Source organism: Hypomesus nipponensis, chromosome 17 (genome assembly GCF_054491055.1).
Source record: "Hypomesus nipponensis isolate SF chromosome 17, ASM5449105v1, whole genome shotgun sequence".
NCBI classification, from domain to species: domain Eukaryota; kingdom Metazoa; phylum Chordata; class Actinopteri; order Osmeriformes; family Osmeridae; genus Hypomesus; species Hypomesus nipponensis.
In genome coordinates, this window is record NC_140377.1 from 619,364 (window position 1) to 641,246 (window position 21,883).

Consider the following 21,883-nt stretch of genomic DNA (forward strand, 5'->3'; position numbering starts at 1 on the left):
TTCCGCCGCATAGTGTGCATGTATCACTGCGCTTTTCGTCGGTAACGGGGTTATTTTATTATATACTACGGTGTTTAGTACAGTGTTACATTAATTACGTATATTCAATGGATTAATATTCAATTTTAAATGACCTTGATAAAACATACTAGGTCTCTTATCAGAGCTAAAAAAGTGTATTTACACATTTCATGGTCACACAGACAATTGTAGACATTAGATAATTCCTACACCCACACACACACACAGACACACACAGACACACACACACACACACCTTCATACACTGGCCAAAAATGTGAATCTTTCCCAGACACTACACATATCATCAAGCTGTGCCTGCAGTCCCTGAGCAAACAGGCGCAGTTGGTAGGAAAATGTTGTCTCTGTACCCCTCTTCAGCCTCTGGCCGTGCTTCCCTACATAGTACTGGTCCATGTCCTTTCTAAACATCTGGAACAGAGTGTCGGATGACACGCTGGTGTGCGTGCTGCCAGGGGTCAGAGTGTGTGCCAGTGTGACCAGCCTCAGAGCCTCGGACGCCACCCCGGCTCTCTGGAGCCTGGTGACGTCGTGTCTCCTCAACATGTCCACGCCGCTCAGGATGACGGAGACGCAGTGCTCCACGTCTGTGACGTCAGCCTTGTAGTGCCTCAACACCTTCTCCACCCTCGCCCTGTCCACCATGCTGCTCTTCCTGCTGGCCTGTGCTGCCTTGGCGCCCATGCCGCCGCCAGAGACCACCATGCCCGCCCCCACAGCGGTAGCGATCAGGGAGGCGCCCATGGTCATCGGTGCCAGGGCGATGCCCAAGATGGCAGTCAACCCTCCCACGGCCCCCGCGGTGCCCCCGGCGATGCCCATGGTTTGGGTGTTCTTCTGGACCTTGGCCAGGCAGTCGGCAAGGCTGTTGAGGTCGGAGACGTGGCTGCGCAGAGCGTTGCTGCGTTTAATCAGGAGGTAGTTAAAGAGGCGGAAGGCTTTCTTCAAATGCAGGGTCCTCTGGTTGACTGCCCTGACAGAATTAAGGGACATATTTCAGAAATTGACATGAGTTACTGATACAGCATGTGTGCATAGATGTAAATCATGTTCTGTGTACTTTATGTTATGTTATGCCAGGTGCTTGCGTTGTCTTGTCTTAAGAATTTCAGTGCCCAGTCTGACCTTGTGTTGTTCTGTGTACCTGAAAAATAAAAGACTTGAACTAACCCTTCTGAGCGGTGAACAGGACTGACCGACTACATCAAGTCTCTCCTGCAGCCTTACACCCCCACCCGCCACCTACGGTCTTCTTCAGACAACCGCCTGGTGGTCCCACTGCTCAAGACCGCCCGGTCACAAGCCCTGTCTGGCCCCCCAATGGTGGAATCAACTCCCCACCTCCATCAGAGACACTGACTGTCTCCCCACCTTCAAGAAAGGCTGAAGAAGCATTTGTTCCGGGAATACAACGGTACTTAGGAATGATTTGCTGGACCTGATGTTAGTTTCCTCCAGGAACAAAATGACTCTTATTTAGGGACTAGTTGGTGTTGCTGGTTAGTTGTAACCAAGGGCGTATCTAGCCTGGGGGGCTGGAGCTCCCCCAAAACATTCATTAGCCCCCCCCAACATACATATATATTTTTTCATATTTTAAATTGAAATGTGTTAATTTTTCTTCCTAAAACCCACTAGGTAACCCATAGGAGGACACTATTTAAAAGGATATTTTCATAAATTTCTTCTGGGGGAACATGCCCCCAGACCCCTGTAGTTTGGCTGGGTCACAGGAAAAATAATAGGTTTTATCTAGGGGCTTAGCCCCCCAAAAGTGGGAACCTAGATTTGCCCCTGGTTGTAACTGATTTAACTTGTTGTATTTGCTGTGAATTTTTATTGTTCCTTGATTTTCTACAGGTACACTCTTGCACTTTTGAGCTTCATGTTGTTTAATTGTATCTTGTTTAACTACATGCTCTTATGGTTCCTCCCATAGGGGCTTATTTGCTTTTTCACAATGTATGCTTCATGTTTTGGTTACCCGCAATGTTTTTGGGGCAAATTCGTTGTTAGGATCAGTGACCTATGCACTTTTGTAAAGCTCTCTCTTGGAAGTCGCTTTGGATAAAAGCGTCCTGCTAAATGAATAAATGTAATGTAAATGTGTGTGTGTTACCTTATTTCCTGCTCTATGCTGACACCATACAGCGACAGAGGAATGTTTTCTCTGTCTGAAAGAAAGGCACAGGCACACAGGTGATCATAATATTCACTACATATAAAGATCTACATTTCTGGAGGTTTGAAGTGGTAACAGACATGATTCAGCTTGTCAACCAGCTAGTTCAATCAGGGGAGCAGCCTCAGGGTTTGAAAGAGTAAAACATATTTTTTTTCCGGGAAACCATATGGGATATTGCTTGCCTCAGATTGGACCTTTCTCCTCAGTCCCCAGCCTGTGATTGTATGACTAATCTGCATGTATGACTGCCTGCAGCTACACCTGGATGACAGGGGCCTGAGGAGAGAGGTCTGTTGGACCCTTGGAAGTGAAATGATTCGATTGCAAAAAAGTCTAGCCGAAAAAAAAATCTACCCCTCAAAAACCGCAGACATTTGATTTGCTTCCATACTAGGGTGCAGCATCCCCGTGAACGATCTAGCAGGAGAAAACAGCTCTAAAACACACCATCAATGAATGGTACTCACTTCCCATGGCTCTCATCCATTTCAGAAGACTTTCAAAATCCTGCAGAAGGAAGCAGAAGTTTTTCACTGTCCAAGATTCAGGTTGTAACAATGTATTTAGAGAGGAGCTGTAGAATATCCACCAGGGGAGAATCCCAGGTGCAGCCCCAGCTGACCAGCTCATACCTCTGCGTTCTCAGACTCAGCAGGGTGAGGAGGGACTCCTCTGTTCTGATAATGGGACTGTGGCTGTGACTGCAAGTGTTGTGTCGTCGATCCCGTTGTTGTCCTGTACACACTGCTGGATGGCTGAGGTGAAATGAGAACACAACAGTTGGTGTGACGCGCTAGTGTGCATGAGTCTGTCTGTCTCTTCCTCTGGGGTTGTCACCTGGAGGTGGTTCTCCTCAGGCAGAACGTGCAGGTAGGGGGAGTCCTCGATCTCACTGTACGCTGACTCAGTGTGGTCGGTCAGGTAGGGGGAGTCCTCGATCTCACTGTACGCTGACTCAGTGTGGTCGGTCTGGTCCACCGCAGCAGGACAGGGAAGGAGCAGTCTGCTGCTTGCAGGTGGAGGTGGGGGATTGAAAAGAGGTGGTGGAGGAAGAACAGGACGCACAGACGTATAGTTTCCTCTTGCATTGGCAGGCTTAGGGTACAGGAAACATGACATACTCATTATAAAACAAACTCAGTACAGCTACAGACATACTCATTCATTTTTGTATTCATGTACAATTATATCCAACCATAGCCAGTGTCACCTTCTCAGCCCTGGTCTGGGCTCTGCTGGTCTGGGCTCTGCTGGTCTGGGCTCTGCTGGTCTGGGCTCTGCTGGTCTGGGCACTACTGGGGGAGTCAGAGCCAGCCTGGGGATGCAGGGGGCTGGATACAGGGCTGATAGGAACAGGAGGAGCTGGTCTGGCAGGGGACAGGTAGCCTCCTGAACCCTATCAGTTATGAGTCGTTTTCATACAAAAGCAAATGGACTGTGAAATTGCAATTACAAATTGACTTAAATATTTTGTTTCATGGGTTTAGAAAAAGTACAGATTCTCCTGTGCAAGAAAGACAGTGCTGCAGAATCCTTGAGACAGGTGGAGGTGTTAGTGTCTGGTGAGCTCACCTCCAGTAGACGCTCCGTTAGAGGAGGCGGGACTTCGTACCCTGAGGGGCAGCAGGACAGTGAGGGCGAAGGGGGCAGGGCTGGGCGGGGGGGGCAGGACAGTGAGGGCGAGGGGGGCAGGGCTGGGCGGGGGGGGCAGGACGGTGAGGGGGAGGGGGGCAGGGCTGGGCGGGGGGGGCGGGGAGAACGTGGAGGCCTTGTGTCTGAGGGCTGGGGAACACAAGAAACCACCAATGAAAGGTTAGTGAGTGGTGGCTGAATAAACACAATAAACAGTTTGTGCTAAATATTCTTTATAACTCACCATCCCACTTGTGGTCCTCATTTCATCAAAGGTACTACCGAGGGAATCTGCTTTGTGTAGGTCTGGGGGGGGATGTGCAGGACGAAGAGGCCTCGTCTGAGGGCTACGCTCTGTCAGTAGGCTACGCTCTGTCTGAGGGCTACGCTCTGTCTGAGGGCTACGCTCTGTCAGTAGGCTACGCTCTGTCAGTAGGCTACGCTCTGTCTGAGGGCTACGCTCTGTCTGAGGGCTACGCTCTGTCAGTAGGCTACGCTCTGTCTGAGGGCTACGCTCTGTCAGTGGGCTACGCTCTGTCTGAGGGCTACGCTCTGTCTGAGGGCTACGCTCTGTCTGAGGGCTACGCTCTGTCTGAGGGCTACGCTCTGTCAGTAGGCTACGCTCTGTCTGAGGGCTACGCTCTGTCTGAGGGCTACGCTCTGTCTGAGGGCTACGCTCTGTCAGTGGCAGAGCTCTCTCATACAGGAGCTGAAAAGGGGTGGAGCAAGACTGAGGAAGGTGCTCTGGGCAGAGAGGAGACAGAGCCCTCGCACCACACGCATCTGAAGACTGCTGAACACCACACGCATCTGAAGACTGCTGAACAAATCACATTTACATTTAGTCATTTAGCAGACGATCTTATCCAGAGGGACTTACAGTAAGTACAGGGACATTCCCCCCGAGGCAAGTAGGGTGAAGTGCCTTGCCCATGGACACAATGTCATTATTAGGTTATTTGTTGAGGAAAAGTGTTTTGACAGCTTACCTTCATATCCTGCTCATTAGATGTTTTAAGCTGACCACAATCCCCATTTGTAGCAGAGGAAGTGTTTTTAAAGGAAGGCACAATCTTGGGTCGGAGAGGAGGAGGATGAACAGGACCGGGGGTCCAGGGATCTTCTGGAATATTCTGATGATCACTCTACAGAATCGTAAGGGGTGGTCAGCTATCATGTAAACCCAGCAGCAGGTGCAGGAGCAAGGGTTACAGGCTGAATGGATGTCCATCCTCTGTGGATGTCTCTGTGAGAGCTGGGCTCAGAGCTCTGCTCTGGGGCTGGGGGCCTAGGGCTGGGGGGCTGGGGCTGGGGGCCTGGGGCTGGGGGCCTGGGGCTAGGCTGCTCTGGGGCTGGGGGCCTGGGGCTGGGGGTCTGGGGCTGGGGGCCTGGGGCTGGGGGCCTGGAGCTAGGCTGCTCTGGGGCTGGGGGCCTGGAGCTAGGCTGGTCTGGGGCTGGGGGCCTGGGGCTAGGCTGCTCTGGGGCTGGGGGCCTGGGGCTGGGGGCCTGGAGCTAGGCTGGTCTGGGGCTGGGGGCCTGGAGCTAGGCTGGTCTGGGGCTGGGGGCCTGGGGCTAGGCTGGTCTGGGGCTGTGGGCCTGGGGATAGGCTGGAGCTGGATGATCCATGATCAAACATGATAGAGGTTCTCGTATCTTCCCTCACCTTGCTTTCTTCTGGGTCTTTAGCGGAGGCTGGCAGGTCTGTGGTCAATGACTTGACCATGTTCTTGGTCCTGGGGCGTATGGTGGGCTGGTTAGAGATACAAACACATTCCAACAAGTGAACGTTGTCATATTTCTTTCTATGTTTGTATAACATGTTTAGTTTGTCAAATTCAAGATGCATATCTGTGTTGGTTGATATTTTTAATGGGATTCTTGTGACAAGGAAACATTCTAGTTGTCATGGAGAACTGATTGTCCTTTTGTTGGACAGTTGTCTTAAACTGTCTGTAATGCATCTCCTTTCTTCAGACAGCAAGATTTACAAACACACACACACACACACACAAGAGCAGCACACATGTGTATATTAAAGGACCACTGAATTAGAACAAAAATGTAATGTAGGCCTAATACTGACTTGGTCACCTTCGAGTACTTGGACGGGGAGGTGAAATGTTCCTGACATGCTGGTTTTTGTACAGATCACTGGTCTGGCCTGTTGTGTTTCTATGAATATCTTTTCATGCCTTGTCTGAGGTATTTGGGTTATGCAACAGTGAGTCAACTGTGTCAGGTTGCACACTTTTATTAGCAGTTTGTTTCCCACTAAAATACTAAAGTAGCCCATTGTTGTTTAAGAAATATAAAATATTTTAATTAAATAATCAAAAAATCTCAGATGCTTTACTCTGGTTCATTAAGAACTGACTAAGTGAAAGCGATGGTCTAAAATAAAGACACATTGATTGTGGGTGAATAATCAGCTATCTTGAGTATGTCTAACCGTATAAGAATTGACCTATGTGACAGACTCAAGATTCACTCTTGTATATCCTCAGATCAGTTCAAATAATGAATGATACCCTACCGTTGCCATGTCTTTATCCTGTGAATCTTAAACGGGATTTCTGTTTCCCCCGGGTGGCCGTCCTCTTTCAGCCAGCTGAACTCTGAACAACTATCCTGCGTTATGAAACACCTGTTGTTGAGTGGAGATGTCTTTGCTTGCTACTAATCTACCATCGCATTCCTAATGACAAACAGTTGTGCCGGCTCCTGCTCGGGAACAAAAGACAGAAAAAAGTTAAAGCGTTGAAGCGCAATCTCCTTGTTCAGCTTCACGGAGACTGAGAGACTTTTCTTGACAGACCAGTCTACATACGTGTCTTCTTTCCATGACATGCAATTCCGTGGCTACAAACTATTAACCAGAGATGTTAAAATGCCAATGTAGGCCTAATGTTTTATGAATTGTAGATTCAACATAAAGCTGTAGCGTTTGCCTTTTAGTGCAGCGTCTGTGATACATTACATTTACATTTAGTCATTTTAATGATAAAACAACCAAACGATTAGTTGTAGTCTGATAAGTAATTTAGCCTACAGAGGCACGCAGGCTGCGGGCCCCACAGTTGAAGTGTGAAGGTGTGACTAATAACTGTGGCCGATCTGTCACTATTCTTAATTAGCGTCCATAACACTTTCTGACAGCAATCTACGGAACTTGTTTTACAGCATTCAATCTATAGCGAACTTTATCATATATTCAGAACACTTTGAAATTAAGGTACAGTTTGTGCATTGACTTCACTGAAGGCGATTTCTGAGGTGCGTATGGTGCCTAATCTAAATTGATGAACATTTCATTAGACCAATGAGAATTTGAGATTCATGAGTTTTGTCCAATAGGGACAGACCCAGTATAATGAAAACCGAGAGTTGGCGGAAAGTATCGAAGTGTATTCAAGGATATAGCCTACAGATCAAGAGCGACGGTTTGGGAAGGTGGTCTTCTGTTCGGATATCAAAGTGGTTAAAAGTGAAAACGAGTTAGCCATATCAAATTGGTTAACGAAAACAAAATATGTCTTTACTCAACATATGTGTAGTCACTTTCGCGTTGTTGATTGCTAACAGTGCTTCTGTGATCAGGTAAAATATTTTGTTGTGTTGTCACAGTTCTCTTTTTTGTGAACATTCGACTATTTTCTTCGCTTCGTAAACTACGACGATATCTGCAGCGATACTTGCATTGAATGGTTGTCTTTATTTGTTTGAAATGTTTTAGGTAATGGCTGTAGCCTAGGCTGTTTCTTAGACGCGTTTACATAAGTTAGCGTACTTAACGTTTACCTCTTGCAACTATGAAATTTAAATTGTGTCTGGCTATTTAAAGCTTAAACTTTTTCGCAAATTATAGACTTGATAGACTGTGAACAGTTACAGTCTGCTCCTCAAAATGTAACAGAACGAACTGTTCGCGAGGCTACACATGACTCAGGAAGTGAAGAGCACATGATCTCCTGTTCACATGACTTCAATCAATACTTGTCAGCTGAAAACCAAATAATACGACTACGCTTTTACACGATATCAAACTATAATGGGACCGGTTCTTGCAAACTCTCCCACAGGATTCACCTTCACAAGACGCGGACTGTGCGCCGCCTGATGAGCGATAATGGTATGAGTTTGGAGGAGCTCCAAGCTATGGGCAAATCCATAAGGACACAGACCCAGAACCTTCACTTGACCCCGGCTACAACTACCGCCCCCACAACCCCCACACCCACAACCACCCCAGCCCCCCAACTACCAGTGGAGAGGCTGACAAACTTCATGGATGTACGCCTGAAAACCAATACCTTGAATTTAAACTATAAACCAATCAGAATGTGAATGAAAATAATTACTTTTTTATATGTGTGTATAAATGTGTGTATGTATGTGCTTGTTAATATGACCTGGTGTACTTGATGTGTGTCTCCAGGCTCAGTATTACGGGGTGATCAGCATCGGGACCCCACCCCAGGACTTCACAGTGCTGTTTGACACCGGCTCATCCAACCTGTGGGTGCCCTCCATCCACTGCTCCTTCCTGGACGTGGCTTGCTGTGAGTTCAGGGGGATGAGCTGTGTGTGTAGGGTGAACACAGCAGATCTTCCATCTGTTAATCATGCCTAGAATGTCCTCAATTCTGTCTGGGTCCATGTTAGTCAGTGGACAGACAGTGTGTCATGGCAGCAGGCGTGTGTCATGGCAGCAGGCGTGTGTCATGGCAGCAGGCGTGTGTCATGGCAGCAGGCGTGTGTCATGGCAGCAGGCGTGTGTCATGCCTGACGGCGTGTGTCATGCCTGACGGCGTGTTCTCTCCCCTGCTCCGACAGGGCTCCACCATCGCTACAACTCCAAGAAGTCCAGCACCTACGTCCAGAACGGAACCAAGTTCTCCATCCAGTATGGCCGAGGCAGCCTGTCAGGGTTCATCAGTGGGGACACTGTTACTGTGAGTGGACACACACACACACACACACACACACACACACACACACACACACACATCATACACTGTTACTGTGAGTGGACACACACACACACATCATACACTGTTACTGTGAGTGGACACACACACACACATCATACACTGTTACTGTGAGTGGACACACACACACACACACACACACACACACACGTACACTGTTACTGTGAGTGGACACACACACACACACACACACACGTACACTGTTACTGTGAGTGGACACACACACACACACACGTACACTGTTACTGTGAGTGGACACACACACACACACACACACACACACACGTACACTGTTACTGTGAGTGGACACACACACACACACACACACACACATCATACACTGTTACTGTGAGTGGACACACACACACACACACACACACACATCATACACTGTTACTGTGAGTGGACACACACACACACACACACGTACACTGTTACTGTGAGTGGACACACACACACACACACACACACTGTTACTGTGAGTGGACACACACACACACACACACACACACATCATACACTGTTACTGTGAGTGGACACACACACACACACACACACACTGTTACTGTGAGTGGACACACACACACACACACACATCATCATCTCCTCTCACAGACAACACAGCCACAGTCCATTGTTCAGTTACATTCCTCCCACTTAAGCACATTCAAGCAGCATAATTCATCTGTTAAACTGCTGACCAAATTAAGAGAAGAAGTGCTGTACTTCACCTACTCCTTCACTGGCTCTTCTGTAGGACCTCACTAATGATGATCTAGTTTAACACGACTACTGTCCCTCTGTCCTCTCATTCTGTCAGTTGGCTGGAATGGAAGTTGTAGGTCAGCAGTTTGGTGAGGCGGTGAAGCAGCCTGGCATCACGTTTGCTGTGGCGCGGTTTGATGGAATCCTCGGCATGGGCTACCCCACCATATCTGTTGCCAAGGTTACCCCAGTGTTCGACACCGCCATGGCTGCCAAGCTGCTGCCTCAGAACATCTTCTCCTTCTACATCAGCAGGTGGGTGTGGCTGGTCCTAAAGGGCCCAGGTGACATTCCCAAACACCCGCAGGAAGGAGCTGGTGAGTGGAGAGGTTTCCAGATGTCAGGTTGAACATCTGCCAAAACCCTTCAGTTTGTCATCGCAAACAAGAAGTATCACTTTGGGGACACTTATGTAACTGTTCACTTGGTGTGCATACGTGTGCCTTTCTTTGTTGAGATGGAGAAGTGTGTTATGGCTTCATGTTTAGCAGGGCTTGTGTTCCTCAGCCTCTTCAGTACGAGGTGTGAGAGAACAGACGAGCGTCCTAGCTCTGATGTGTCTGTCTGTGCTCTGCAGGGACGCCTCCTCTCCTGTAGGGGGCGAGCTGATGCTGGGGGGGTCTGACCCGCAGTACTTCAGTGGAGCGCTGCACTACGTGAACGTCACACGCAAGGCGTACTGGCAGATCCAGATGGCTGGGTGGGTCCTGCTGACGCGTGTATGTCATCATGTAGCGTGTGTCTGTGTGTGTGTGTGTGTGTGTGTGTGATAGGAGTGCAGGTGTATAATCAAGCACTGTGACTATCACTTTGGGTACAAGTGTCTAAATGACAAAAATGTATATGTTGCCTCATTGCCTTGTGATCTAAACTGACTGCAGTTATCCATATTTTTTCAGTGTTGAAGTGGGGAACCAGCTGACTCTGTGCAAGGCTGGTTGCCAGGCGATTGTTGACACGGGAACATCCCTCATCACAGGCCCTGTGGAGGAGATCCGGGCGCTGCACAAAGCTATCGGAGCACTGCCCCTTATCATGGGAGAGGTACTGTCACACTGCCCTGGACTGCAAGCATTAAGCTCCTCCCAGCAAGCATTAAGCTCCTCCCAGCAAGCATTAAGCTCCTCCCAGCAAGCATTAAGCTCCTCCCAGCTAGCATTAAGCTCCTCCCATTCACCTGTGGGGTCCTGAGGGGGCTGGCCATGTGAAAGCAGCATGGTGGTAATCTCATCTATTCAAAGGGGAAGTTGGAAATTTTCCAACATGTCTTAGAACTGGAAGATCCCCACTCAGTTCAGTTCCAAGATGTTTTTGTTTGTGTGGCTGTGTGAGTCTAATGTGTTTTATTTTGCGTCTAGTATTTGATTGACTGTAAGAAGATCCCAACCCTGCCTGTGGTTTCCTTCAACCTGGGAGGGAAGATGTTCAACCTGACTGGAGAGGACTACGTCATGAAGGTAATCCAGACACGTTACACTGTCAGTCTGAGAGCTCTCGCTGAACAACTGGAGCACGACTCTTCTAGGGACTGTCCCCTGCTCAGTCTGTCACTTCCTGTCCCCTGCAGGAGTCCCAGATGGGGAAGTCCATCTGCCTGTCAGGCTTCATGGCCATGGACATCCCCCCCCTGCTGGGCCGCTGTGGATCCTGGGAGACGTATTCATCGGCCGCTACTACACTGTGTTTGACAGAGACCTGGACCGGGTGGGCTTCGCTCCGGCCAAATAGAGTTTCCAAAGGCTGTCCTCCATTTTGTTTTCAGATCGATTGTAAAAAGAGTTGACCAGCTTCAAGAGGAAGTTGTTTTAGTGTTGATCCAAACGACAACAGGAAGTCGCCGTGGGAAGTTGACAGTTGGTGCAAAATCTGTTAACACAAAACCAAAAAGAAAAACTATTTTGAAGGGACTTTTCTGCTCAGTTTGTCTGCTTGCAAGTCCTATTTTAAGATGAGATCTTTTTCCAGATCAACAATGCTTTGTTTTTAGATTTGTGCTTTTTGGGGGAGTAATTTAAGATGAGTAAAGATGTTTTAAGAGTTTTTCCAATAATTGTTGGTGTGAAACCAGCTTATGAGTGCAGATGTGTTTCATTGTCATGTTGTTTCAAGGTTTTGTCACACAGGATGGTTTAAATGTCAGAATGCTGAATTGGCATGTTAGAGGCTATTGTTTTTTGAAGAATACTGTTACAACTTGATATAAGCTTTCAGCTGTGCATTTTTTGACTGAATGCCTACATCTAACCACTGCCCACAATTTCCCTCATTTACAAAATAAACTTATTGTGAGACATTTTGGTTTTGTGAGTTGATTCAGACAGAGCAACCATACTGAACATACGTCGTAACATTTATTGGAGTTACAAAGTGCTGTGTGTTCCATTCAGTTTCAGACAACTCAAATTAAATAGAAAATGAGTCACAAATAAAAAACGATACATTGCATGCACATACAGTATCTAGGCTGAACCCCCCAAGCTGGAAACAGCACTTTGGGCTTCTTGACACCAACAGACAAACGTCACAAACTTGAGTGGCACAGTTACCTCACCAAGGTTTATATCTTTGTCAGGTCTGCAAGCAAAGGAAGACTCCAATTTACAAAAAAAAAAAAAAAACTAAGACCCACGACTGCTTCACCCATTATGAAGCACTTAAGCACAGTGTTTTGTATTCTTTGCAAACATAAATACTCTTTTTTTTGGGTTACAAATGTACAATAAATACAAAAATACTAACAAGTCTCCACGACAAGAAGAATTGTTTCGTAATTGTTGTGGTATTAAGAGAGGTTACAGGCCCAGTATTCCTCATCCTTCAGCTTGAGTAACATCCTAAATGTATTCAAGGGGATTGTCTGTCTAATGATTAACCCTAACGAGGAGAGTGAGAGGTCCACGTTTGACCAGCTGGAGGGAAGACACGTGGACACGACCTGCTTCAGTAACCATCATCCTAGCAGCTGGCCTGCGTCCCAGACAGCACTAGATTACCACCTTCACGTCCTCCCTGGTTGGACAGCAAACCTTCCTTCCATACTAGATGAGCCGCCACTGTAGACTGAGCGGGCTGAGACCCACCTCCCCTGCAGTGTGGTATACACATACTTTAACAAGCTTGCAAAACTGACGGGAGATCAATAAAGCAGGTGACTCTGTTAAAGCTCTTGCAGATCAGTGTCTCGTCACTGACCTGTGGAAACACTTGTTCAAATATATTGGACACAGATGCATATTCTCAAAAGGATCTATCCTTCTGTTAACAGGAAGAGATAATATCATTGGCATCCAATCATAACGCTCCGCCCCATGGGCTCTGGTCAGTTCAGGAAGTAAGTTCTTTAGTAAACTTGATGGCCCAAATGTTTTGCAACAATAGGTGCGTTTGACATGGACTGACTTCATGCGAGCCGCAGTCGGCTGCCTTGAAGCTGAGAATGTCATTGGCTGCTTCAAGTCGGCCGGGCTGCAGGCGACACCGGCGCTGCATGAAGTCGAACGCACCTTCTGTTGCACCTTTTGTTGCACCTTGCCATCAAGGAACCAGCCAATCAGCACCCTGACCACGACTTCCTTTTTTATCAACTCTGTTGATAAACAGCTCAGTGTCTTATTGATGGTGCACATCTTAAAAGCAATACAATTACATGGGTGGAGAGTTTTGAAAAACACAATGTTAGATCTTGGATGAAGATGCCATGTTCAATTTTCTGTTGTATAACAACCAGGTATGCATATATAAACCTTTAAACATGACATCTGACGTTAGAACTAGACAGCACAGAGCTTTAGGGTAAGAGACATCAGGATACTCATGCAAACAGCATACAGCCCTAAACAGACTACTTTTAACAACTCTTTCATTCAACTTCTAGATCAAAGACTTTTCTGTTGCTCGAAAATCACCAGCTTCAGCAGACACGTGGTTTGTTAAGTCACCATGACAACCCTCTACTCTGGGAGACTCGATGTTAGCCTAACCCCTGTGTTTTTGTAAAGCATGGTGAAAATAATTATTAACCAGGGCTGCACAAAGTGACTTTTTTCTTCTTTTAACTCAGAAATGTCTCAGAAATTCTACATAACTATGGTCAAATACATGAGCATAAGATCACTCTCTAATCTTATGGTCAAATATTGGCTTTCCTGGTGACTCCCAGCATCACATTCTGTTCATCCTTTCACACAGTGCTGAGAGGCAGATCTCAGGTCTCAGCTTCCCACAGTATTAGGGTTTATGTTGTTGACTAATAATCCAAACAATTGAAGTGTTATGCTCAAAATATATTGTTGGGCCATGTCTGTTGATGAAGATGTTGTTTCACAGGCAAGGCTAACATTCCCCCCACAACTTCAGTTTTTAAATCGGAACTGATGGTGACCAAATTCCTTAAAAAAGACTCAAGTGGATTTCCATCCACTCATAAATTAACATTAAATATCATCTTTATTTAATTCCAGATTAGTTATACGTGTGTGTCACCCTGTTTTACAATCACCAACTTAAACAAACAAACAGCACCAAGCGAAACAGCCTGTGTGAACCAGAGGGTATTTGTTGAGAGGCGTGACCTGGACTGGGCTGAGGTTACACCGGTTTGTAGATCTTCAGACATGACTGAACACAGCAACACCTGGTGCTGCTGCTGCTGTCACACACAGGTGAATCCAAAAGCAAAAAGGCCCAGAGCCAGTTTAGAGATCCTGCTGTCGGTCTGCAGAACATGCCAGAGCCTTCCTTCTGGACAGCTTGTGATGATATGCTCGGCTACATGTTCACGTTGCATCACACACCACCTCAGGTGCGCTCGTGGTTGCCGCGGCAGGTCGTCATGGCGGCACGGCAGTCCTGAGCAGGTCCTCCGGGTCGGAGAGGGCGCAGTAGAGAGTGTACCCCAGCTCGTCCACCTCCTGGGGCGTGAGCTCGCAGAACAGGTCCACCCTGGGGACCAGGGCGCAGGGCAGCCTCCCAGCCTCCAGGTGGCCCACTAAGGAGCGCAGCAGCTGCAGGAAGCGGTCAGCCAGTGCCTCCTGGGTCCAGTCGCCCTCCTTCTCGCTCAGCAGCAGGATGGCGTTGGTGAGCTGGCTGGCGGTGAGGCGTGACAGGGCGGGGTTCAGCTTGCACACGGCCTTGGCAACCTTGAGGCAGGCGCAGCGGCAGCCGCCGTCCTCCTGGTCCAGCGCCCGCAGCCGCGCCGTCTCCGCCACGCGGAAGCTTTGTCGCCACAGGTTGTCGTGGCGCTCAGCCATCAAGCGGTGGGGCTTGGCGATCAGCGAGGTTCCGTCCTCCATCACCAGCAGCGGCAGGAAGTCCACATACAGCCGGCGGTCCGTCTCGTACTGCACCTCCAGCGTCAGGGTCTCGGACGGCACCACCGGCCGGATCACGTAGTCCAGAACACTCCCGATGGCTGGCCAGTTGATGGATCCAGCCACCAGCTTGTGGAACAGCTCCAGGACAGACTTGGGGGAGAGGTAACCCCCCACCATGCAGCGGTCCCAGTAGCTGCTCCCCCGGGGGAAGTACTCCAGGTTCTCCCTGCGGAGCAGCCAGAACCCCGGGATGTTCATGATGGTGTCCTCCCCGGGCACTGACGACCACAGGTTCTTCTCCAGCACCAGGGGCACCATCAGCTGGGCGTGGTCTGCGGTCACCACCTGGGGAGGGGGGGGGGGGCAGGAGCATACATACTCAAGAGAGCCACACAGAAAGTGTGTAAACTTCTATAAAGTACAACAAATTAATCGAGGGAAAATTACACTGAAAAAGAATTGCATGGCATTTTGTAGAATGACCTCATCTTTCCCTTCCCTTTACCCCTTCATCCACACATCCCCTTCATGCTCCTCTACAAAACATCCATCCTTCACACCCTCCCTCCCTCCCTCACCTGCAGGTCGTCGTACAGACTCCCACTCAGGTACATCTCCCTGAGGGGCATGTCAGGCAGCTTGGCGTGGAGGAAGACCCTGAGCTCAGCGCAGATGTCCAGGGCTGCCCTGCGTGCGGCCGCCTGCTCCTCAGCAGGAATGGCCACCCGCTCCTGGTGGAACTCCCACAGCCGCTCCTGCAGCGACAGACGCATCCGCGCTCGCAGCATGTCCGTCTGGCCTGCCGCTCCGCGCCCCGCCGCCCTCCGCATGCAGTCTGGGGAGGTCAGCACGGGTCAGGGGGGCTTCTACGTTTAGGAGAGGGTTTGTGTGTGTGTGGGGGGGAGATACTAGATAACCAGTTCACCTTAAGAAAGTTGAAGGTCTACCATGTGTTTGTTCCCCCCCCCCCCCCATCACTATTGTGCTCTGAGGACTGTGCTGATGAGCAGGTGTGGTCATGTGATCAGCAGGTGTGGTCATGTGATCAGCAGGTGTGGTCATGTGATCAGCAGGTGTGGTCATGTGATCAGCAGGTGTGGTCATGTGATCAGCAGGTGTGGTCATGTGATCAGCAGGTGTGGTCAGGTGATCAGCAGGCACAGGGAGGAACAGGCACATACAGACTTCTGTCTGAAGCTCAACTTCTACTCCTCTGTTTATGTTGCTTTACACTTCGTCACAACAGCAAGACTGGAGCTCACTACCGGCTACCCTAGTCAGTCGGCTGGGTTTACTAGACTACAGTCCACAACTGTGTGAAAACTACAACAACCTCAGACTACAACGACCTCAAACTACAACGACCTCAAACTACAACGACCTCAGACTACAACGACCTCAGACTACAACGACCTCAAACTACAACAACCTCAGACTACAACGACCTCAGACTACAACGACCTCAAACTACAACGACCTCAAACTACAACGACCTCAGACTACAACGACCTCAGACTACAACGACCTCAGACTACAACGACCTCAGACTACAACGACCTCAGACTACAACGACCTCAGACAGTCAGTAAAATCACTCACTGTACAGGAAGTACAGCAATCCACGGAACAGCCTGTCTGTCAACAGAGGGTCAACCATCAGGGAACAGACGACACAGAGTGTAATACAGTGCCTGCCACTGGCTGTGTAGAGTGTAGGGCTGTGTAGGGTGTAGGGCTGTGTAGAGTGTAGGGCTGTGTAGAGTGTAGGGCTGTGTAGAGTGTAGGGCTGTGTAGAGTGTAGGGCTGTGTAGAGTGTAGGGCTGTGTAGAGTGTAGGGCTGTGTAGAGTGTAGGGCTGTGTAGAGTGTAGGGCTGTGTAGAGTGTAGGGCTGTGTAGAGTGTAGGGCTGTGTAGAGTGTAGGGCTGTGTAGAGTGTAGGGCTGTGTAGGGCTGTGTAGAGTGTAGGGCTGTGTAGAGTGTAGGGCTCTGTAGAGTGTAGGGCTGTGTAGAGTGTAGGGCTGTGTAGAGTGTAGGGCTGTGTAGAGTGTAGGGCTGTGACAGACAGTTCTGAAGCCGTTTCAGCCGTATCACCTGGTTCAAATGACTGGGAGGAGGTGGGCAAGGACTGGAGGGAGCGGCTCACTGTCGACTTCATGTCGTGGTTCAGTACCCTTGGAGACGAGCCCATCCAACTTGGCTCCTCCCAGCTCCTCTTCCCTGATTGGTCCATCTTGGTGGGGCTGGTGGGGGCACTGATGGCTCGATCATACATCTAAAACATGGAACATAAAACTCAGCTGAACAGAGGGATCGGACGGAGTTCTGTAATCAGATTTATAAAAACAAGAAAAGAAAACTTCCCCATGCATCACATTGCTGCGTTGAAATAGACTGTTTGTTGTCTGTTTCTTGTCCTGAATGCAGCTCGCCCTTCTGTGCCACTCACTCGTTTGACTGCTAGTGTTGCTATGCCCAGCATGGCTGCACCGCCCACACCCAGCACCAGCTTGGCGTTCGACAGCATGAAGTCGATGGCGCCGCCTATTCCGTTGTCATCCTTCTTTCCTTTCCGGTCACCGTTCACACCAGCCATCTTTGCTTCTCTATGGAGGTGGAACGCCCAAAGGGAAGACACGGCTTGGTGAAATATGGTCAGTGTGGAATCGTGTGTGGGAGCGATGGACAATAATATTGTAAAATAGCTGCTTACTAATGAAAGGGAAATGAATACATTAAAGGGGCAATTGACTGCAAAACCGATTTTACCTTCATAGTCATAGTTGAATAACGACAGTTCGGTGGGTAAAATGAACATACCGTGAATATCCAAGTCCATTGACACCTCTTTCCTATTCAAATCCCAAAAAGAATTTTTTTTGCTGTAAAACGCTAGCTTTTCAACAAAGCTACCGGTCCTACGTAGGACCGGGGACCGCCCTTTTTGGCTCTGGTCTGTATCTTTGTCGCCCCAAATTTACATCCAGACCAGCAAGAGGTAGCGTCTATCTCCGATACTAGTTTAGCTGCACTCTGCTCTGTGTAAGCTACTTATAAGGAATTACAAAGAAGAACGTTTTGAATTATAACAAGGATATTGAAAATGGACCACGGTCGTAAATGCTGTGTTCCAGGCTGTACAGGGAAGGCTAACACTCAAAGTCTTCGCAAGGAGCCAAACATTCAATAGGCATGGCTGCTGTTGTCTATGAGAAGATCCCGGCGAAGTTCGACATTCAATCATTCATTTGCTCTGAAAATTTCACCCAAGACAGTTTTGACAACCTTGGAAAATTGCAAGCAGGATTTGCTAGGAAGCTGAACCTGAAAAGAGGTGCTGTTCCGACCGTATGCTCATTGCAACCGCAAGCTATAAGGACAGTATATTGTTGTGCTAACAGTTATTAGCAATGCTAACGTTTCCTGTATAATATAGCATACCAGGTAGAATGTTAAATAAGTTTCTACACACATCAAATAACTCTAGCGAGACTAGCTGTAGTCGGCATTAGAAGGGAAGCTTCCGAAAAAGTCAGAAAACGAACAGCAGTCTGGCTTAGTGCTAACGCCTGTCTAGATAATCTATTTGAAAGAACTGGAGAAAGGCAGGTGCTTGATACAGGATACGTTAGCATTGCTAGTAACTGTTACTTGTAACACGTAGACTGTAGGCATGTAAACAAGTTTAGCTTGCTAACGCAAGAGCATTGGTAGAATGTGTGATAATTTAGCCTAGTTTATTGGCAATGGGGCTAACGTTGATTCATGTTCCTGACTGTGTTTCATTCAAATAAATAACCTGTGTAATGTAAATCTACAATTCACGATGCATGTTTGTCCAGATCTTGGTCATGTTATTTTTCAGCAAGTTATTTAGAGCTAGCCTAGCTAGCTAACTGAAGCCGAGTAGAATCAGGATATGGTCTGGTTGCTATTAAACTGTAGCCCAACGTTCTACCCACCCAAGTCAATCCAGTTTGCTTCAACAACAGAAGTGGAAACAAGTAAAGTTATCATTTCAAATGACATATAGTCAATCTGTTAAACAGTGTTGTGTAGACACAATAGATTTATTTGCGCGTTTTTAATTCAAGTCTTCAACTTCGGTGATTCAGCGAGTGCTGCTGTTGGCCGTGTTGCGTTTTTGCTCCCCAGCTTCACTCGTTGAAAACCAACCAATCAGCGCACAACTCATCTAAATATTAATGAGCATACCATAAAAAGAGAAAAGCTAGTGTTTTTTCCCGGGAACATTTCAGAGGATCTGTCAGTGGGCATAGAACAGCACCCAGGCCATTTTCAACCCAACCATTGTTACATACCCTATTCGGAGAACTTAAGGAACAGTGTGAAATACCCCAAAAACCCAGTCAATGTGTTTTACAGACACTTTTATCAAAGCGATCTCTGGCATCACAGATCTCTAAGTAAACAAGAGGATTGAGGTCTGAATTCCAGAACTGATTGAACGTCTATAGACAATCCCAGTAAGTTTGATCAAGGACAGGCGTAATCTGTGTCTGCAAGACCAGTCCAGGACACATACCTGATTAAGTGGTTTGATTTCAAATGCTCTTGGTTGCGACAGACGTGATCTCCGCCGCCCCGCTACACCAGCCCCCCGCTACACCAGCCCCCCGCTACACCAGCCCCCCGCTACACCAGCCCCCCCAGGCGGCTGCTGAGGAAGAACTGGCCCCTCTTCAGAGCGTCCTCCTTGTCTGTGGGCACCGTCAGTGCCTGGCAACGGCGGAACTCGCGGGCCACGGCACGCTGGTAGTAGTTGCGGTCAGTGTGCTGAAGATGGCGCCCTGCACGGAGCAGAGCCCGGTACAGGTCCAGCACCGCACTGCGAGACCAGCCGCCCATCAGGGCACACACATGGAGAGGGGAGGGGTCCCTGGCTCCTGGGGTGGGGGGGGTTACATTTTATTATTTCAGTAGATGCTAACATACATACAGGGGGGACTAGGGCATGAAGAGTACAGCAGGAAATCAGAACGCAGAGTTGTTGGAAACAAAGTCAGGAGAGACAAACAGGGAGAAGGAAGGAGAACAGAATGAGTAGTTTAAAGAAGTACAGATGGAGAGACAGAGGGTGTGTATGAGAGAGAGAAGAGAGAGAGAGAGAGAGCGAGAGAGAGAGAGGAAACATTATAATAATGTAACATTGCATGTTAATTTAGTAGATGCTTTTATCTAAATCAATTCAAACCTGCAACCTCATGATCTGCAGTCAAATGCTCTACCACTGCTCTATACTCAATACATACCAATGTACAAATACAAATGTATTTTGCATTTTCACATCATATTATATATTATGAATAAGCAAGCATTGATTCAAATGAATACCAATGATGTTTGTTCTTGATTTGATTGAGAGACGGAATATGCTCAAGAATAAACGTAGATTCCTGACAACTGAAGGATATCCACAGAGGTCTATTGCACTAGGCAGCTGTATGATGGGCAAAAAGCCCTAAAAATTACCCATCTACCTCTGTCTTTCGCGAAATGAACCAAATATCATTTCTCAAGTTTGGTTACAATTGAATTATTAACAAATATCCACTTAACAAATCAATCATTGTTCAAGCTTGCTCATCTCATAACAGAGAAGCAGATAATTCAGACACTAATAAATGAAGTGATATGTTAAAATGTCTGGACCAAGGATTTTACTTTTCTACTCCGAACGTTTGTTCCGAGTTGCCAAATAACAACGTCTTAGCTAAGAGGATTCACCAAATCGAAAGAGGAGTCGCAAAATAATGTATTTGGCAGCACTAATGTCACAAGCCTACTAAAGCTAGCTAGCGTAGACCACGGTAGGCAATTTAGCTACTAACCAGGTATGTGGCTTTGAGTACCAGTGCACAGTGAGTACCATAGCTACAGATATACACCAAATATACTTGGATATCAGTGTCACTTTCATTCGGAGAAATGGTAGGCGAGATCATTTGACCACTTGACGTGTGTTAGCCTATCTTACAGCAAGTTAGCGAGTTAGCTTTCAGAATAATCCATGCTAGGCTACAGATCAACACTTTTGGATCCGCTAGCTACTATAGTGCTACGCACAATCAACATGTACAGTTAGAATTTACAAGCTTTGCCAAGAACAAGCAGCTGACTTACGTTTCAAAAACTGTTTCAAATATTTGTCCTTAGCCACCAGAACAAGCAAATCACTCACGCCGGGGTCAACATGTATCCCGGAAGTTAATGACGAAATATTTTCACACCTGTTGTTAGTACATCCGGTGTAAGAAACTCAAAAGTGTCTGAACGTGACATGTCAAGTAAATAAATCATATTAAATATATGCGATATTTACCGATTTTATCATTAAAACCAATCATGAAACAACAGGCAATTCTAATAATAAGTAGAAATATTGCTCGAGTAGCATATGACACGACCTAAAATTACAAAGTCTTGGGCTTAAGTCCTTGAAGAACTTGATTACTTGGTTGTGCTAAAAACATACTTCAAGAAGCCTGCTTTTCACCACAAAATTATCAAATCAACATGAAAATTGGCCCCACAGTATATTTTAAATGTATAAATAGCCTTAGCACAAGCATAAAACGGCCTTTGAAAACCTTTAGTCAGAAAATATTGAACTTTCCAACTAACTGACTTCCTGTAGGCTTCAGCATATGGGGTTTAAATCAGGTTAAATCATGAGACCGTTGTAACTGAAGACAACACGAGAGATGGTAAGAGACAGGGAGCTAAGTGATTCCCATGCATGTTCTTTCTTCTACTGTAACCTAAATCTAATTATAACAACGTGGATGGACAAAACCAGTAAACGTATACTTATTAGATGCCTGAGAAGTCACAAGGTTAAAATGTCTCGTTCAAGATTAATCAGAGTGATTGTGGACTTAGAATGATCCTTTATTTAATAAAGATATCAGATACAATACAATCAAATACGTATCTAAAAGA

The 21,883-nt window shown here is 47.3% G+C and overlaps 4 protein-coding genes across 5 annotated transcripts; 1 reads left to right on the top strand and 3 right to left on the bottom strand.

Moving 5' to 3' along the window:
• Positions 1–34: 34 nt before the first annotated feature.
• Positions 35–4,124, bottom strand: LOC146252804 (uncharacterized). Its single transcript, XM_084676765.1, has 8 exons — positions 4,112–4,124; positions 3,800–3,879; positions 3,438–3,623; positions 3,065–3,322; positions 2,860–2,982; positions 2,695–2,734; positions 2,162–2,216; positions 35–1,015 (listed from the first exon to the last, which is right to left on the bottom strand). The coding sequence occupies exons 1-8, from the start codon at positions 4,122–4,124 to the stop codon at positions 280–282; spliced, it is 1,491 nt and encodes a 496-aa protein (XP_084532891.1). The 3' UTR covers positions 35–279.
• A 3,105-nt stretch (positions 4,125–7,229) lies between these two features.
• napsa (napsin A aspartic peptidase) lies at positions 7,230–11,905 on the top strand. Its single transcript, XM_084678065.1, is given in 10 exon segments — positions 7,230–7,456; positions 7,939–8,149; positions 8,295–8,418; positions 8,693–8,811; positions 9,668–9,867; positions 10,190–10,312; positions 10,512–10,656; positions 10,971–11,069; positions 11,180–11,234; positions 11,237–11,905. Coding segments are annotated over 10 exon segments (1,248 nt in total). The 5' UTR covers positions 7,230–7,388; the 3' UTR covers positions 11,341–11,905.
• Positions 11,906–11,944: 39 nt separating this feature from the next.
• Positions 11,945–19,575, bottom strand: mief1 (mitochondrial elongation factor 1). Of its 2 annotated transcripts, XM_084678063.1 has the most exons (5): positions 19,467–19,575; positions 17,370–17,526; positions 17,015–17,195; positions 15,503–15,759; positions 11,945–15,269 (listed from the first exon to the last, which is right to left on the bottom strand). In XM_084678063.1, exons 2-5 carry the CDS (start codon positions 17,514–17,516, stop codon positions 14,442–14,444), a joined length of 1,413 nt encoding a protein of 470 aa, XP_084534189.1. In that variant the 5' UTR covers positions 17,517–17,526; positions 19,467–19,575; the 3' UTR covers positions 11,945–14,441. The 2 variants fall into 2 exon arrangements, with proteins under 2 accessions (XP_084534189.1, XP_084534188.1); XM_084678062.1 differs by lacking the exon at positions 19,467–19,575 and having other exon boundaries at positions 17,370–18,597.
• Positions 19,572–21,158, bottom strand: LOC146252807 (mitochondrial ribosome and complex I assembly factor AltMIEF1-like). The gene is made up of 2 exons (XM_084678066.1): positions 21,065–21,158; positions 19,572–19,827 (listed from the first exon to the last, which is right to left on the bottom strand). Exon 2 carries the CDS (start codon positions 19,787–19,789, stop codon positions 19,577–19,579), a length of 213 nt encoding a protein of 70 aa, XP_084534192.1. The 5' UTR covers positions 19,790–19,827; positions 21,065–21,158; the 3' UTR covers positions 19,572–19,576.
• Positions 21,159–21,883: the final 725 nt, after the last annotated feature.

Coding starts and splice junctions, on each gene's coding strand:
- LOC146252807 (XM_084678066.1), bottom strand. CDS start 19,789: ATGGGCGGCTGGTCTCGCAGTGCGGTGCTGGACCTGTACCGGGCTCTG.
- LOC146252804 (XM_084676765.1), bottom strand. Junction 2,735..2,859: donor CTGAGTCTGAGAACGCAGAG/GTATGAGCTGGT, acceptor TTCCTTCTGCAG/GATTTTGAAAGTCTTCTGAA. Junction 1,016..2,161: donor AGCATAGAGCAGGAAATAAG/GTAACACACACA, acceptor TAATTCTGTCAG/GGCAGTCAACCAGAGGACCC.
- mief1 (XM_084678062.1), bottom strand. CDS start 17,759: ATGGACTTGGATATTCACGGTATGTTCATTTTACCCACCGAACTGTCG. Junction 17,196..17,369: donor CAACACTAGCAGTCAAACGA/GTGAGTGGCACA, acceptor TCCATGTTTTAG/ATGTATGATCGAGCCATCAG. Junction 15,760..17,014: donor CTCCCAGTCATTTGAACCAG/GTGATACGGCTG, acceptor TGACCTCCCCAG/ACTGCATGCGGAGGGCGGCG.